This window comes from Candida tropicalis (assembly GCF_000006335.3).
Source record: "Candida tropicalis MYA-3404 genomic scaffold supercont3.2, whole genome shotgun sequence".
Taxonomy (NCBI): Eukaryota; Fungi; Ascomycota; class Pichiomycetes; order Serinales; family Debaryomycetaceae; genus Candida; species Candida tropicalis.
In genome coordinates this window covers 981,732-999,992 of record NW_003020049.1, presented here as the reverse complement: position 1 = coordinate 999,992, position 18,261 = coordinate 981,732, and the positions used below count along the sequence as shown (strand labels likewise).

Below are 18,261 nucleotides of genomic sequence, written 5' to 3'. Positions count from 1 at the left end.
CATGTTATCCAGAAAGAATCAAAACCATAGAAGTTTACAAGAAAAAAAAAAGCAAGACCTGCTCCAGTCTAGAATGATTTGACTAGATCAGCATAAAAAGAATCAAATATAGAGTTTCTATATTTATAGCTTCTTTTTTTTTTTTTTTTGGAAAAAATAATAGTTCCTACGAGTTTGCCGACTCTCATTTTTAAATTTTTCTTTTTACGAAAAACATCAAATACCCCCCAATGGTATAGCGTCGGTGGAACACATGGTGTAATATATAATGTCTTCTAAAATTAGAACATCAACGAGTAAGCACCATGAACAATTATGTAAATCAAGGGTAAATGAATAAGCATTATTGAACTGTATCAGGTAAATTAATTAGAAGCAAGAGAAAACAATTATAAAATTCGAATATGAAATTGTTCTTGTTTGTGGTTAGAGAATAAAAATAGAAATTAATTTTCCTCATTCATAAGAATTTCATCCCAAAATAGTAATATAATAGCCTGTGTTTTGTGTATATGTGTGTGTGTAGGTCGTTATTGTAAATTCTTCCCTTTTGTTCTAAATTTTATTTTTAGATAGAACATTAATCGATGAGAACAAGGAGGTATAGTACGGTAATTTGTAAGAGTATAGTTATAGTTATAGTTTGAACTATTGATAAAGGCAAATAAAAATGCCACAAGATGAAGAAAAAGACAAAGAGTTTTTCATGTGTTTAATATTTAAATAATTGAAAGGGGGAGGGAGCAGCAAGATAGAGAGAGAGAGAGGAAATGGAAGTAGGGGGGTTATCAGGGGATGGGTGATGATGTAGAAAAAAAAATTTTTGTGAGTTTATGGATATGTGTAATTTTTGTCTATTCCCTTTGCTTCCCATGAAAATGTACTAAACATTGTATAGATATATGAAGTGTAGTAGATGTTAGTATGAATCGTTGAAGAATCAAAAGATATTAATTATGTATAACTTGTTAAAGTAACAATTTATGTAATTGCTTTTTTTATTATAATACTAATTTTAAGCTGTGATTGATGCTGCTGTTGCTGCTGTTGGTGTCGGTGTTGTTCGTGGTGGTGTATTATTTTTTTAGTTTTAGTTTTTAGTGCAATTGAACACAGTGCACATATTACACACACAGACACAGAGCGACACAGATTTTTTTCTAGTTCTTCTTCTAGTTCTAGTTTTTCTATACTCTACGTTTGAGTAATCAATCCAATACTGAACACCACCATTTCAAGGAAGAAATATTCCATTTTGTTTTACGTTAAAAAAAAATAAAAAATTATAACATTTGTTAAATTAATTAAATATTTTCTTTCTTTCTTTCATTATCCTTCTTGTTCATTTTGCTTTTCTTTATTTCTGTTTTGTTTTGTTAATTCGTGTTTATTTATTTATTTATATATCAACTGTTGGTGTTCTTTTATTGTAATTTGTACAGCTCATTTCCTAATCACACTCCTTTTTTTTTTCTTCTTTCTACTTATTTATTCATCAACTTCATAGCTGAATTCACTAAAGATCTCCAACTCCATCTACAACTTTACTTGTAACACATATTCCTTAAGTTGATGTTTTTGTATTAGTCCACATCCTTCCATTTTATATAAATTTCATTTCTCATTCATCAAAATACCGGAACAAATTACACACACACTTCCTCCATCAATAATGTCATCTATGAGTGTCAATTCACTCATTGACAAAAACAGTGAAGATGAAAAGCAACAACAACAACAACCTCAAGTAAAGTCAATCCCACAGAAAAGATCATCTTCTAATGATGTGGAAGAACTACAACCTCCTTTTCAAGGACACAATACAGCATCTCCTTCTCATTCAACAACAACAACAGCACCAACAATTCCATCACTAAGGAGATTAAGTGAGTCTTTACCACATCCACCCCTGAAACAAGAAGAACTTTCAAGATCTCCTCGAAAACCAATCAATGATCCGGGATTATTGGCTTTATTGGGGCCAAATGTCACAGCATTTCCATTTTCAGAGGAGTCTTTCCAAGATGCATTGAAATTAAGAGCAGAACAAGAACGAACAAAACAGGAATATTATAGAGTGGAGACTGCAAATAAAAATCTTGCCATCTTACAAACTGCATTAAGAGCACAAATCCCAATTAATTTAATACCGTTGATGTGTGTTGGAAAAGTACCTGAATTGACAGAAGAACAAATGAAAATGATGTTGCAACAACCTTTACCACAACCACCCATTGCTTCAACACAACATTTTCAGCCACAAGGTCAACCACCACCACCGCAACAACAGCAGCAAATACCTCAATCACAACCACAGCATCCACCTCAGCAACCTCCACAACAATTTGTACCGATTGTACAACAACAACAACAACAAGGACCTCCAGTATTCATGCAACCAGGACTACTGCAAGAACAACAAATTCAAATTATCCAAGCCAATCAAAAAAGAATGCAACAGGAATTACAACAACAAGGTGGAGTTTTGACTCAGACAAGCCCGTTCCAGAAGGCCCACAGAAGAAGTGCAAGTAGTGGTGGCAGTGGGAGTGGATCGATTTCACAACAAGATGCATTCAACGTAGCTGGAGGTCCTCCACTAGGATTTAGATTTGGTGCCGGAAGTTCTGGCAACAGAAGACCATTGTCACCCGCAAAAATTGGTGCTGCTGCGGTTGCTAATTTGGCAACACCAACAACACCTTATCGTGGGTATGCATCAGCATCTTCTTCAGCAAGAAAAATCCCATCTCATCACCGTCATAGTTCTCTTCCTGTGGAGACTCCCAATCGGCAGCCTATTATAGATTTAAATGCCGCAGACCCAAATAAAGGTGTTACATCTTTACAATCCCCTCTAGTTGGATCTACATCTACTATACAAGTGAAACCAATACCGGCTCAACCATTACACAAGCAAAGTAAACTGCATGTCCAACCACTGCAAGAATCGATGACTTCGTTTCAGCATGTGATCCAATTTCATCACTGGAAACCAACTACTAGCCAACCAGGTTTAAGTAGTTCCAGTGGTAGTCCTACAAGAACACATTCCCATAAGAGAAGAAAGTCGTCAATTACAAGTACGCCTATCCAGGAATCATCACCTATATCACCAATGAAATCCAGACCTGATGACCCAATCAAGGAGCCAGAACAAGAGAAAATAGACGCTGAACAAGAGTTGGCATCATCCACACCAAAAGCAACGACATCTGATTTGGCTAGTAAAGATGATGATACAGTGGACCCGGATACTTCAATGGAAAGTTCAATTAGTGATACAACTGCTCTGAAAGTCGACGTTGAAGCGAATCCTCCTAAAGCTCACCGTCGTAACAAACTGACTTTTGGATCAAAAAACCCATGATACCCTACATAAATAGAGAAACGAAAGGAAACATTTTGTTTATTTCTTAGTATATTTGAAGTAGCAAAAATATTTTCAAGATTTAACCATTATGATTTTATTTATAAATTACAATTTAGAAAGGATAAGAAAGTACGTTGAATTTGGTTATAGATTTTTTTTTTTTTTGATAATCCTTGTAATTATTCATAATATTAGTTTTTTTAGTTATCGGTTTTTATATAGTTTTGTTTATTGCATCAGCTATTTGCATAGTTTGTATTTATGTATAAGTATAGCAAATTATTTGCCATTATGAATAACGTACATCATTCTGTACCAACATAATCTTGATCAAGATCACGAACAATAGATGGTTGCAAAATTTGTGTTGTCTATTCAATGTCATATTATTTTTTTTTTCCTTCTTTGACTTCAATAGTCAAGCTTTTGATACCGCGGTAAAAACTATTACAATCACAGTCACCGATTGCCCTGTTTTTTCCCCCAGGTGTTGTCGTACGAGACATGGAAATGGAAAAATTATTTCCTTCTTGAGTATATTACAAAATGGCAACCATCTCCACTATCAAAAAAAAAAAAAAAAAAAAAAAAGAATAAAGGCAGCACTCACTATCATTTCTTGCAACCCATACATTTAGACAACAACCTCACCATACAATTAACCAATGATTTATTCACTGTCTGAAAGGATACGAAGGATGGCCTTGGCAACGTCAAGGACACATGGTTCCAAACCACTTGCTGTAACCATGATTCGTATTTTCCGTTTAATCAAATATTTAACCAACCTTTCAATTAAAACAGGGATAAAAATATTTCGATTAATATTTGTTCAAAGGTCAACAATAAGTACTTTTATATTTGCTTATATTTATGAAGTAGTCCCAAAACTACTATCTCGTTTCTTTACCCATTTATTCAAATTAGATTTCAAAGGGTTTAGCCATGATATACTCCTGGTCTTATCTGATCCCTTGAGTCCAGGAAGATTACCAGTATTTATGACAAAACTAGTAGCTACACTTAATGCATTTATTCCAATTTATAGATCCATATTAATATCTTCTGTTGATCCAGAGAATTTATCATTCATTAGTTCACTTTGTGCTGCATTCACTTCAGCAGCATTAAACTTCCCAAGTTTCCAAGCAGAGAAGATTAAACAAGACAGACATTATACATTAGATTGGACATTAATTTTAGTAACTAGAGCTTTGGATACTGTGATCACATCGAATTTTGCTAAACTCGCTAATCCCAAGTCTAAAACTTTCAAACGTTTAGATCAATTTGGTGATGTTTTGATGTTTATGGCATCATGTTATGTCATTATGGATACTTGGTTTTATGAACCAGAAAAATTACCCCCAGATTATAAAAGATGGGTCGATAAAGCTAGTGCTATTGATTCAGAAATAGTGCAAGGAATCAATTATCTCAAAACTAACAAACTTAACTACGACCTCAAAGACAATGGTGGTGTACATCATGATCATTTTGAACAATATTGTATCAAACACGGCAAGAATCCAAACTACGGTGATACTGGAAAAGTCAATAAATTACCGTGTGAAATTTTCCATCAATTTAAAACTAAAAGTTGTCTCAGACATACTGTGTATAGATTTTGGCTGCAGTTTGCGTTTGCATTTAAAGCGTATTTTGCCATCAACGCCTTTGTTTTCGTTTTTGTTAAAAAATTTAGGGGAAATCCACTTCGATTATTGGTAAACACGATAAGATCAGCATCATTTTTGGGAACTTTCTCCGGCATTCAATGGGGGCTTTTCTGTTATGTAAGAAATAATCATCCTCGTTGGTTTGATCAAAGATTTTGGGACATTTGGGCACTTAAATTAGGTTCAGCATTAAGTGGAACAAGTATATTATTGGAGTATCCTCACAGAAGAGATGAATTATCAATGTTTGTTGCACCTAAAGCGTTGGGTACATTTGTTGACCCAGAACCTACAAACAAGAATATCAAATTGGAAATTCTTGCATTTAGTATCAGTTTTGGGGTATTGATTGCCTATGCTAAGCTGAGTCCTACTAAATTGAGAGGTATTTTAGGTAAAGGTTTGAGTTTTATGGTTAAGGATTGAAGTAATATATATATATATATATATATATTTATTGGGCTTCTTGGTATTGTCTATACAGATCTTCGGCCATTATTTCTATTTCCTCTAGGTTCAAAGCAATCATCTCATCGTCGTCGTTGTTGTCTTCTTCTCCCTGTTGACCTTCTTCGGTATCATCTTTCATGGCATCTGGGTTCATTTTTTCAAATGTTATATCTTGTTTAGTAACTGAACTTACTTCTTTTTTCAAATCATGGGCAAGATTTCTAATAGTACCTTCAGATATGTTATCACTAATAAGAAAAGAACAAAGATCTTCTAACCATATTTTATCATAAACATAATAAATATCATGAAAACGGAACAATTCTTTTAAATCCAATAAAGCTTTCAATACAAGTCTTTTCCCACCTCTTAAATTATAATATACATCATCCCATACTTTACTAATCATTGCAAAACTTCTATGAAATGGATAAGATAATGCTCTTCTTATACATGTAATAATAGCTGCTTTCAATAAATTATTTTGAGAAGGATCCATGATTAATTTTGAATCAAGAAATGAAAATTGTGGAACTATTTTACCTATTGTCCAAGCACTTTCAATATTATGTTCACCTTCATTTTCTCGAAGATCGAAATGATAAGCAAATAATAAACAGATCAATAATATTAAAATTTCAGGTTTATATGAATTTTCAATAAGATAAGATTTTCTAGGTAATTGAATCATTTTCTCTTGTTCTTCTTTAGTAAATTCAATTGTCATAATTAAAGATCTTTCAGATTCTGGTAATGATTGTTGATTTTTATACCATTTAAGAAATTTTTGAATTAATGGATTTTTCCAATTAATCAATTTTTTAAAATCTTTATCATCATCAATTGCTGGATATTTTTCCATTATATAATCAGCTGCATAAATTTCAGGATCAAATTTAATATTTTCCTTAATTAATCTTTCAATAATACGATCAGTATCTGGAGTTGATTCAGGATTACCTAATTCATTAATATCATTTCCATTAGCTATTGAGACTCCAACAATTTGATCATATTGATTATTAAAACCATATTTAATAGGTTGTAGATTAACATTAGTTGATGTGATATCATCACCATCAGAACCAAGTTTTTCAATATTTGTTGATGGATTAGTAGGAACTTGCTGTTCAACTTCCCAATTGAATTGTTCACCTTCTTCTAAATCTTTTTCAGCTTGACTTATAGTGTTGTCACCTACTTCTTCAATTAATGGTTTAGTTGATTTTTCTTGTTGTCCAACATCTCCTAATTTAGGTTCATTAGTTCTAGCTAATAATTTTGCAGCTAAATCTAAATCAGGGAAAAATTGACCTTTTATTTCTTTTGGAATTCTAATTTTAACACATTCAGATTTGGAATCATATTCTGCATGGGATCTTTCATCTTCTATACATGAATAAGGTAATCTTAATCTTAAATAATATGGAGGTAATGAAAATACAAACACATCATTATTAATTGTCATTTCTATATTTGGGGCACTAAAACGAATATGTGATATCTTCACATCAATGAATATAAATTCATCATCCTGAGTGATAGTGAAAAATGGAGTTATCATTTTTGTCGGTAGAGATGATGTTGATAATAAGGATTGTGATAAAAAATGCAGCAATTTTTCTCAGTGGATGATTTCGCGATGGAGATTTTACGTAATCAGGAAACAAGTACAGAGAAAAAAAAAAAAATTTTTTTTCAGGTTATATCTCATTTGTATCCACTATCATTATCTATATTACTAATATTACAACATTATCATAATAATGAGTCCAGTTGAAGTTCCTAGAAATATTGAAGATCCAGAGAAACCACGTGTTGCCAAACGTAGATTCGTGGGTAGAAAACCACAGAATTTAAATGTTAAAGAAGGAGATCAACCATTAACAAGAACTCTAAATACATCTCGTCATATAGGTAGAGTAATGAATCAAATACCTGATGAAATTCTAAATGATAAAGAATTGAATGAAGCTATCAAATTATTACCATCAAATTATAATTTTGAAATCCATAAAACTGTATGGAATATTAAAAAACAAAATGCTAAAAGAGTTGCATTACAAATGCCCGAAGGTTTATTAATTTATTCATTAATTATATCTGATATCTTAGAACAATTTTGTCAAGTTGAAACTATAGTTATGGGAGATGTATCATATGGTGCATGTTGTATTGATGATTATACAGCAAGATCACTTGATTGTGATTTTATTGTTCATTATGCCCATTCATGTTTAGTTCCAATTGATTTAATGTCAATTAAAGTATTGTATGTGTTTGTTACTATAAATATTGATGAAACTCATTTGATAAATACAATAAAATTAAATTTTGAAAGAGGTAGTCAAATAGCTATATTTGGTACTATTCAATTCAATCCAACTATTCATAGTATAAAAGCAAAATTAGAAAATGATGAATCAAAACCAATTTATTTAATACCTCCTCAAACAAGACCACTTTCAAAAGGTGAAGTATTAGGTTGTACTTCTGCAAAACTAGATAAATCTCATATTAAATCAATGATTTATATAGGTGATGGAAGATTTCATTTAGAAAGTTCAATGATTCATAATCCTGATATTCCTGCTTTTAGATATGATCCATATAGTAGGAAATTTACAAGAGAATATTACGATCAAAAACAAATGATTGAAGTTAGAAAAGATGCTATTTCAACTACTAAATATGCTAAAAAAGTAGGATTAATTTTAGGTGCTTTAGGAAGACAAGGTAATCCAATTACTTTGGATAAATTAGAAAAAGAATTACTGAAAAAGGGAATTCAAGTAGTTAAAATTATATTAAGTGAAATTTTACCTTCTAAAATTGCCATGTTTGATGATGTTGATGCTTTTGTTCAAGTTGCTTGTCCAAGATTATCAATTGATTGGGGTTATGCATTTAATAAGCCATTATTGACACCTTATGAAGCTATGGTTATGTTGGAAAAAGATACTATGGGTGATGAAAAAGTATATCCTATGGATTATTATTCAAAAGAAGGTTATGGAAGAGGTAAAATACCAGATCATTCAGATATATAAGGTGAAGGACATATATCCAGTTCATGTATATATATATCTATATATATAAAACTATGTATTTATTTCAGGTTGTTGATATACATCTTCAATTCCCAATAAGGCAGCCAATTCGTAATCAGACCACACAAATGAGTAGTCTAAATATTCTTGATTGACCAAATTCAATTTGAAGTAAAATTTCACAAACTTAACACAGGCATTATTTACAATTTCATTGACAGCAACAGGGGAATTCAATTTCAAAAGAGTCAGTTGAATTTCCATCATTGCATTTGGTAAATATTCACGCACTTGTTCATCAACTTTAATGAAATTATCAACAGTGTATAGCTTGTTTTCTTTAATTGGTTCATAAATAGAAACTTCAAAGAAATCATCAGTAAATGGACAAATCATATTAATAATGTTATAGTAGTCGTATAAGTTACATTTGCCCAACATGCGAACCAATTCCAATTCTGTCATTTTTGAAGTCATATCGTCAATCATATCATTGATTTCCAAAACTTTATCAGTCAATAATGCCACGGGGACTATCTTGGATAATATCAAGTCAAGGAAATTGGATTTAATTAACAAAACATCTCTCTTCTCTGAAAACAACTTGTTCTTTTCAACATGCTCATAGAATATTTCAATTGGTTGATTAATAATCAAGTTCAAAAACTTGGCATTGTCTTCCTGAGACAAGTTCAACATGGTTTCCGTGGTTATCTGATCAAGCATTGGTAAAATATCTGAATAAAACTCAATAATCCATTCTGGTGGTTGCAAATCTAAATTCAATTCTAATTTGGCCAGATTACTTGTTTTAATGGTGGCTAATCTATTGGATATAATCATAAATATACGATCCTGACAGATTTGGATCAATTGTTTAATAGTCTCTACCAAGTTACCTGTATCGCCTAATTGTTTCTTAAACATAATGGAATACAACTCAACGAGATTGAAAATTTGCATTATTATGGAAAGTTTGGTTTCACTAGAAACAATTTGTTCCACACGGGCTTTAACAGGACGAGATAATGATCTTAATATCTTATCAGTAACATCATGTATTGAATTTTCAAACTCTTTATCATTATCATCACCCATTGTGAAAATACTTGTTATAGTTTCTGATTCGTTAACAGCAACTGAATGAACATATGCCAATAAATCACCCACAAAACGTACAGGATCATGAGCTGACATGAAAATTGGACGTGACTCACCAGAAACTGAATTGGACCTTGTAGGGCCATTGGCTTCCGCATCACCTTGGATTTGTTTATATAGCTCGTCAAGTAAAACTTTAGATCTTGATTCACTGAATGTGGAAACAATGGAATTGAAATAATTCAATTTGTTTTGTAAAAATCTAAAACAATTATGTAAGGTAACTAATCTTGATTTGGAGTTTAAGGAGTATAAGTTATCTAAAGTCTTGTTTGTATAACTTACAATTCTATCCATGGCTCTGTTGATTATTTGATTACTTTTAGCAATTATTTTCAACCCTAATTGAGGATTGTCCAATGAAAGAAGAATTGAACAATTTTCATTAATTTGTTCAGCACGTTTTAAAATTTCAAAAAACTCATCATTTAAATCCCCAGAATTCAAAACAAATTCTTCATATTCATTCAATGTAAATTTCTCCTTAAAATTGATCAATAAATTTTTCTTTAACCCGATTAATTGTTTACTCTTGTTCAAGTCATTGATCTCCACATTTAACTCGTTTGAAGATTCAAAATTCTTGTTGACTTTCTCATTAGTTTCTTTACTTAATTCATTTAATTTCTGTAATTTAGTTTCTATATTTTTCAACTGTCTAATTGTTGGTTGGTATTGTTTAAGTATGCTCTGTTGGTTTTTGATTATTTCATGTTCAATTCTACCTTTAAATTTCTTTCTTGAAATAGACCCAGTGATCCCAGGTTCAATTAAATCGGACACATAGCTTTCGGACTCTTTTTCAAATCTTTCTTCCAAATTAGTGAAAATTTCTCTAATATTATTATCACTAAGAGAATCATTGAGTACTCGTGATAATCTAGTGGACAACATATTATGTCCCGTAACATCATTTACTTCTTGATCATTCAGTATGTCTTCCTGTTTATCCTTTTTAAGTAAACTAATTGACATTTGAGCATACTTTTCCATAAGATCATTACCTTGCTGGTTGAGATCAGTGTCTTTTGGTTTTTCAACATTTAGTATATTGGTAAAATTTGACAATTTTTTACTAAATTGATCTAAATTAGAACTAACGGGTAATGATAATGGTGGTTGTGGCTGCGGAAGTACACCACCCTCTGTAGTGGATGCATCCTTGGTGAATGTGTCAAAGTCTATAAAGTCCATGTTGTTGACCTGTTGGGGGTTAGACAACAAGACAACACGAATCTACAATTTTTTTTTTTTCTTACTATTTTTTTTTTAATGTCCAGAATTGTGCTGCCAATTTTCAATTTGATTTTTTGAAGTGTGCACTGAGACAACCAATGCTGCCAATACACATATAAAAGAATTGAAACTAGAATATCTATTGAAACCAAACTAAATAAAGTACAAACTCTAAATAAAAAAAAAAAAGGTAGAACTAAAAATTGAAATAAAACATGAACACCCGATACATCACAATGGGAACTAAACATAAACGTAAGTAAAAATAAAAATTGAAACACCCGGAAATAATAAATAACTATCACGTTAATAAATCATTAATTGTCATGCCTGCTTTCACATTGCTATCTCTTGGAGATGACCTAGAAACAGCTTCCCTGTGGTTATTTGAAACACCACTCAATCCAGCAGCTAACAAAATAGCAGAAATGCCACCATTTTCTGAACCATATACTTTGTTTTCATTCTTCATATTACGAGGACTAGAACTGTCTTTACTTAGAGTTTGCAAACACTTTGATGCATTTACAATATCAATCATTTCATTAAAAGATGGAATCTCTGATGTCAGATATCCATTAGAAATTGGAGTTATTCTCTCACCTGAGAATACAGATGATGAGATACTACTGATACTGCTTGAACTTGAATAATGGCGCTTTGGCGGAGTTATTGGTGCATTGTAATTTCCATCACTTGTGGTTGTGACGTTACAATTGAATGGGAACGAACTACTATTATATTGCATAAGTGGAGAAGTTTGTTGACTTTGTTGACCTGGTAATAACACACCCACTGGCGGGAGAGCCTTGGCGTTGGTAATAGGAGCAGGAGGCTCAAGTTGATTTGACTTCGCAACATAATTGGAATTTCCACTGTTAGTATGTGGAATTGATTGTTGTTGATGGGAAGTAGGAGGGGGTGGTATTGGCAATGGTAAAGCACTTTCTCCAAAATTGTGTAAATCATCCAACTTCAATTCACCAAACCCTCTTGCATTAGGTTTCAAACACGAGTTAGGAAAATCTGCACCAAAAAGTGGAATCAATGAATACCTTATATGATAACAAAATCTTCGAGCAAGAATCTTACACAATTTATAAGGTAACCAAGTTCCTTGAATTTTCAAAAATCCTCCTCTTATTCTTTTGATATAATGTTGGTATTCTTTCGGAGTTGATTCTAATAATTTAACAATGTCAGCCTTCATATGGGAGGGGGAAACATTTGCTTCTTCCACATTTAAGGATGCCTTCCATATTCCTGTTAGATGGACCCAACCGGTTTCATAATCCCAAATGACCCAATGATTATTAATCGGGTATTCGTATGCAGTTATATAACTGCGTTGTGGATCAAGTGCCGAAGTGGAATATTTTTTAATCTCAATCTTTGGATAAATAAACTTGTTGAGAAATTCGGTATCATAAAAGGATAAGCCATCATTTGCAGATGGGCGATAGATTGGATAGTAGATGCTATTATTTGGTATCAAATTATGATTACGCTTAGTCTTTTTAGATTTTAGTTTAGTTGGAAATTTTGAAACCAAATTCTCGGTGTTTCTTGATTTTCTACGATTGATCTTGGCGACTTTATTTGCTTTCATCTTTGATTCGCGAGGTGATAGTTGTGATTGTTGTTGTTGTTGTTGAGGATGGGGAGACAGTTGTTGTTGAAATTGTTGTTGTGGCAAATGATTACCATAATTCATCAGTATGGTAATAGGAAATTGATAAGACATCTTTTGTGTATTTGTATCAAGGATTGTAGGCTGTGTCAGGTACGACGGAGACGACGATAACACACACAGAGACGAAGGAGAATAAAATTGAGGATCCGATACGTTAGGTGGTGTGTGATCCGGTGAGATTGGCGAATACGATGTCAATTGAGCCGATGTGGATTTGTTAGTGCTGATATTTGCAGCACTGGATAATTCGCGTTGTAACGGAAAGTAAAATTGCTGTTGTCCTGACACCGTGAAAGTATAAGGTAAGGAGTTATAGTGAATTAATTGTGAAGGAAATGACTTGTGTATAGGCAATTGTATTGAAACTTGTTGCTGTTGTTGTTGCTGCTGTGGTTGACAAGGTGGCTGATGAACAAATGGTTGATGGGATTGGGTCTGGGTCTGGGTGTGAGAATCTGGTGGAATCATTTTGTGCGTACTTGGTGCGATTATTTATACCAGAAACTTTTTCCCCTTGTCTCTCTCTTTCACTCCTTCTCTCTCGCCAATGAAAAGGAATGGAAGGGTTGGGAAGGGAAGGGTAACGAAATGAAACGAAACGAAGCGAAGCGACAAAAAAAAAAATAAAAGTCAAATACAAAATGTAAAGGACAAAGGGGATGGATGGATGTATGGGAGTATCTATTTGTCTTTGTGTTTGTGCGTATGCGTGTGCGTGTGCAATTGCAAAAAAAAGAAAAATAAAGGAAGGAACTGTGTCGTATGTTGATACCAATCAACTAATTTTGTGGTGCTAAATTTTAATCAAATGGATATAATCCTCGGACCCACAGGAAGCAGAAGCAAAAGCAAAAGCACAACAGCGAAAAATGTGTAATACAATACCAAAGGGGAATAAATACGGGGTGCAAAATAACAAAAAATAAAAAATAACTAAACTATTGTAAAAAAAAAATGATTCCAGTCGTTCGATTGCTATGGCCTGGAAACGATCAATACGATTTTTAATATTGTTAGCTTTTCTTCCTTTCTTTTTTTTTTATTTACTACGACTATTTCCCTCTTATTTGGTTATTTTTATTCAAGTTCTAATTGTTTCCTTCTTATCGGGTAATAATGAATCGATAAAGATGAAAAACTTATGACGAGGGGTTGAAAAAAATAAGAAGATCAGGATCTTACTTTTTTTTTGCTTTGCTTTTAGTAAGCGATTATTCAACAAATATATGGATATGGAGGAAGCAGACGAAAAAAAAAAAACAGGGCGACGAGATGATGAGGATGATGAAACTTAATCTGGATATTATGTAGACCACAGTTTATCTCTTGTAAATCTTAGTTTTGCCTTGCTTATTGATTAAACAACGTATGAATCTAGATTTATTATAAGATTGAGATGAGGAATGGGGACGTTGATGTTGAATAATACCAATAGTCACCCAAAATAAAATAAAAATGAATTTAGTGAAATCAAACAATTGCCTAATTTGTATTCAATTTCTCTTTGATTATTCGTTGGGTAATTTTTAGTTTCTTCTTTCCTATGATTGATATTATTATTATTTAATTTTCTTTTTTTTTTAGTTCTCAGTTGATGATAATCTGCAAAGAATGGATTTTAAACCAGATATTAATGAGTAGAATGAGGGGTGGATATTATCAAATGGTTAGTATGGGAAATGGGTATACTAGTGGATGAAAAATGAATGATGTTCTTGAACTAAATAAATAAAAAAGAAAAAATGGTTGCTGTAATAAATCGTTTCTTTTGCAGTTATTCAAAAAAAAAAAAAATTAGAATCTCGTTTTGTGTGCTTTTCCTTGTAGCGGGCTCTTCTTTATTTTACTTTGTGGGATGGATGGTGTTCTATCTTGGTCTTATGAACTGTTGATGCTTTTGGAACAGAAAACCACGCAGAAGCTGTACTTAGTAATTGTAAACTAAAAGAAAATGATGCATAAATCTAAAGAATCGGATAATCAGGGATATTCTACATCTTTATATATTTGTTTAATAAACAATTGATGTTCTTTCGAGCAACATTAAACACCGGTAGATTTTATGTTCATTTTAGTAAATCTTTAAACCTCTCAGCATCTTCCTCCTCCCCCTCTCTCATTCTCTTTCACCCAACAAGAATATTCACTTCTTGTTTTTCTATTTTTGATCCGGTTTTAATAATCATTTCACCGGAAGGATTCATGTATTATTCGAAAACAATAGAATTTATTCAAGAGGCGAAAGTATTCATTATTATGTCAAAATCTTGTGAATATGAAAGGTGAAAAAAAAGCATTATAATATTTTCCCGTTTCTTAGATTACAAACCACTAGGAAAGAATGAAGGAATAAGAAAAAAAAATTTCATAACAATCGTTTTTTCATTGTAGTTAACGTAATCTATTGTTTCAAGATACCTGCTGTGGCCTTGTGCATCATGTACGATGGTTTATAATTAATTAACTACATTTAGAAGGAGACAAATAAGTGATTTAGTCACCTAAAGAAACTCAAGAAAATTCTTGATTGGTATAGAACTGATGACAATCGACAAGAATTATGTATTATGGAATATCTGGTTAGCACAATTAACATATCATATTATGTTTGTAACAGAATAGCATAACCCTTGAAAAGAATTGCTTTACAAATTTTAACGTAAATTCCTTTCTTTAAAGCTTATTATTATTTTCTTTTCTTACTTTAACCATTAAAAATAGAGTTAATGAGCTTCGAGGATTGTACTTCTGACGGGCTTATACATTTTTTATTCATTCCTTCAAAAGCCTTTGTCTTCTCACGCAACATTCAATTTATGAGCACCACTAAATTTTAGTTGGTTATTGTTACTGCAAAATTGAGTATCAAATGACCCGAATACGTGGGGGAGGGAGACTGCTTGAAGGACTGTACATAAATAAAACAATACAAGCTCAAAATTTCTCACGACTGGATTTAATAGGAGGTGTTAATCGACGATGATTACCTAGTGATCGAAAATCGTTTTGTTTATCAGTTTAGTTGTTTGTTTAAAACTTGAATGTAAGCATTGAAATTCACATGAACCCTAAAAAGTTTTCTCGTGGAGTGCAAAAGACGAAAGAAGATCCCATTGATAAGACATTATACTTTACAGTATCCCCCTTTTTTTATATATAGGTTGCTCTCAGTTCACAAAATATACATCCTCTAGGGTATTGATATATCCCCTTCTTGATGATGGTGTTTGAATCAAGTGAAATAAATCACCATTGTCCGAATGATGCGATTGTAAATGATTCTTTGGCAGTTAGTAAGAACACCATAATTGATAATCTCTGTAGATTTCTTTTTTTTATGTATATATATTTTTCTTTTTAGTTGTTCATGTACATAATTTCTCTCTTTTGCTAGTGCTTTCGAATTTCAAGTTGGGGGGTGATTTATGATTTAGTTTGCGTATTCAAAATCATTTAGACAATAGCCTAACGTTCGATTTCTTTTTCATGACATACCGGAACTTTGAATTCCTGCTTCCCTCCGGTGGAGAGCGAGAGAGAGAGAGGATAATTAAAATAAAAAAAAGAGAACGGGGAAGGCTATTTATTATTTTGTTACTCTTAACGCCTGATAACTACGGTGTAATCATTACTCTGGGAAGATTACACTTCGATGAAACACAAGATCTCATTAAACTCTCCGCTTTTCTCTCATTTCGTTTTTTTTTATTGTCTCCCTCGATAAATTTGAATTTGAGTGAAATATAACGAATCCCTTTTACCTCTTGTTTTCCCTGAACCGCTCTGCTCTGTTCAGATCTGCTCTACTCTTTAAAAGCACCCCTTCGAAATGATTAAATTCGATTTTGTGCTATTGATCTGCCAAGTTTCATAACCATTCATACATCAGACGAAACAAAGAAGGTTGAGTCGAATTGCATTGTAAGTGACAAAAATGGGATGGAAAACTTTTTCTACCTTAATAAGGTATTACGCAATCCTATAATTTGAAGGACCAACAGTTAAATTAAATAAAAACTAAGACATTACAAATTCTTCTACAATATGCAATTAATATTAAAACAAAAAAAAAGAATTATATCCCGCATTATTTATATGAAATATAACATACTGGGTAGATAGGTTTGTAGTATTCACCTTATGGTAATACCTGCCAATTTATTCATTATTTACGAATCAATTAGTTCTCCTTGTTTCTTTACTTATTGTGTATTAACCTGTATATCCGAGGTTATCCACTATAAAAGTATTGTTTCATTTGAATTTAGTAATTCTAGAACCTGTATCATAATTTTTACTTGAAATTTTGTTGATATTGCTCATTTTCGCAACTATAATTCAATTGACGACGAATCATTATAATTACGTTGCTTACTTGATACAAAAATAAATAATTTGCTTCGATGACAATGTTCTTATTGGAACTGATAATTGCTTTTCTGTTCACTGCTTAGCAAGGGTCGATAATCATTCAAGGCATTGATGAGGATCAAAAATAAATAATGAAAAAAGAAAAAAATTACTAAAAATACTTACTAAAAAAAAGCAAGAAGCAATCGAAGTAAGCATCATTGCCCAATCTATGGATATCACCAGATAAATTTCATTAATTTGTCCAACACTGATCAAAGTAAGGGATGAAATTCTAATAAATACAATCACATTAGCAGGAAAAGAAAAAGCCATGAAACCTTAATTCTTGAATCCGTATCGTGCTTGAATCAACGATGTACAATCAATCCTCCAAAATTCTAATCCATTGGGGTGTGTATTTTTTTTTTCACTCGTAGATCTTAATATATGTACGTTATTAGTTTTTGGTTCGGTTCTAAACTAATATGTGCATATTAAATTACATCTAAATTCGATAATGAACAAAAAAAAGAAAGATTCGAGTTTCGGTTGGGGTCAAGTTTCGACTATTGGAACCACCTTCCGAGGATTATCTAAAGAAATTTTAGCCTTATTTTACTAAAATCAAAAGAAAACCACATAATTTAGATTTATCTATCTTTGGTAAATTAAATGCAGTATACGCATTACGTATTAATTACTTTGTATATACTTTGATCATGTATGACACCATGGGATTGTATTTATAAGGATTGGATAATAAAAAGCATAACGGTTACTTATTCCGACGTACGCATTTATCAAAAAAATATTGAAAACTCCTAATGGTTATATGCAGGAAATTCGAACAAATTATCAAATACAACAAAGACAACGTAAAGAAAAAAAAATTAGAAGATATGAATCAGACCTGTATTCTTCATTCTTATCAATAAAAAAACCCAATCACCTTATTGCAAAAAAAATAAAGTAAAAAAAAAGAATGCTACAACGTGCAAGAATTGGTATTTCTAAAGGTTCATTGTTATCTCATTCAATTATTAGAAAGAGATTCTCAAGTACAAATCCCCTGTCACAACAACCTCCAATAAATAATCAACCTAAAATCAATCCTCATGTATGTTTGCTTAAAACAATGGTGTTACCATAGAATTTGTCAATTACTAACTTACTTTTTTCTTTGTATAGTCTGTCTTTTATAGACAATTTGCTAAACCTTTTACCAAAATTTGTGTGATTTCAATTGGTACTTATTATGGTTTGATT

The 18,261-nt window shown here is 32.0% G+C and overlaps 6 protein-coding genes across 6 annotated transcripts; 3 read left to right on the top strand and 3 right to left on the bottom strand. All coding sequences in view use genetic code 12, as the record gives it.

The window, feature by feature from the left end:
• Window positions 1-1,672: 1,672 nt before the first annotated feature.
• On the top strand, window positions 1,673-3,370 carry CTRG_01527 (uncharacterized protein; the record flags this gene model as incomplete). The annotated part of the gene is made up of 1 exon (XM_002547175.1): window positions 1,673-3,370. One exon carries the CDS (start codon window positions 1,673-1,675, stop codon window positions 3,368-3,370), a length of 1,698 nt encoding a protein of 565 aa, XP_002547221.1.
• Window positions 3,371-4,038: 668 nt separating this feature from the next.
• Window positions 4,039-5,478, top strand: CTRG_01526 (uncharacterized protein; the record flags this gene model as incomplete). Its single annotated transcript, XM_002547174.1, has 1 exon — window positions 4,039-5,478. The coding sequence occupies one exon, from the start codon at window positions 4,039-4,041 to the stop codon at window positions 5,476-5,478; it is 1,440 nt and encodes a 479-aa protein (XP_002547220.1).
• A 28-nt stretch (window positions 5,479-5,506) lies between these two features.
• On the bottom strand, window positions 5,507-7,066 carry CTRG_01525 (Hsp90 cochaperone; the record flags this gene model as incomplete). Its single annotated transcript, XM_002547173.1, has 1 exon — window positions 5,507-7,066. One exon carries the CDS (start codon window positions 7,064-7,066, stop codon window positions 5,507-5,509), a length of 1,560 nt encoding a protein of 519 aa, XP_002547219.1.
• Window positions 7,067-7,268: 202 nt separating this feature from the next.
• Window positions 7,269-8,552, top strand: CTRG_01524 (2-(3-amino-3-carboxypropyl)histidine synthase; the record flags this gene model as incomplete). Its single annotated transcript, XM_002547172.1, has 1 exon — window positions 7,269-8,552. One exon carries the CDS (start codon window positions 7,269-7,271, stop codon window positions 8,550-8,552), a length of 1,284 nt encoding a protein of 427 aa, XP_002547218.1.
• A 51-nt stretch (window positions 8,553-8,603) lies between these two features.
• Window positions 8,604-10,907, bottom strand: CTRG_01523 (Golgi transport complex subunit; the record flags this gene model as incomplete). The annotated part of the gene is made up of 1 exon (XM_002547171.1): window positions 8,604-10,907. One exon carries the CDS (start codon window positions 10,905-10,907, stop codon window positions 8,604-8,606), a length of 2,304 nt encoding a protein of 767 aa, XP_002547217.1.
• A 343-nt stretch (window positions 10,908-11,250) lies between these two features.
• CTRG_01522 (uncharacterized protein) lies at window positions 11,251-13,110 on the bottom strand (the record flags this gene model as incomplete). The annotated part of the gene is made up of 1 exon (XM_002547170.1): window positions 11,251-13,110. The coding sequence occupies one exon, from the start codon at window positions 13,108-13,110 to the stop codon at window positions 11,251-11,253; it is 1,860 nt and encodes a 619-aa protein (XP_002547216.1).
• Between the last annotated feature and the right edge of the window lie 5,151 nt (window positions 13,111-18,261).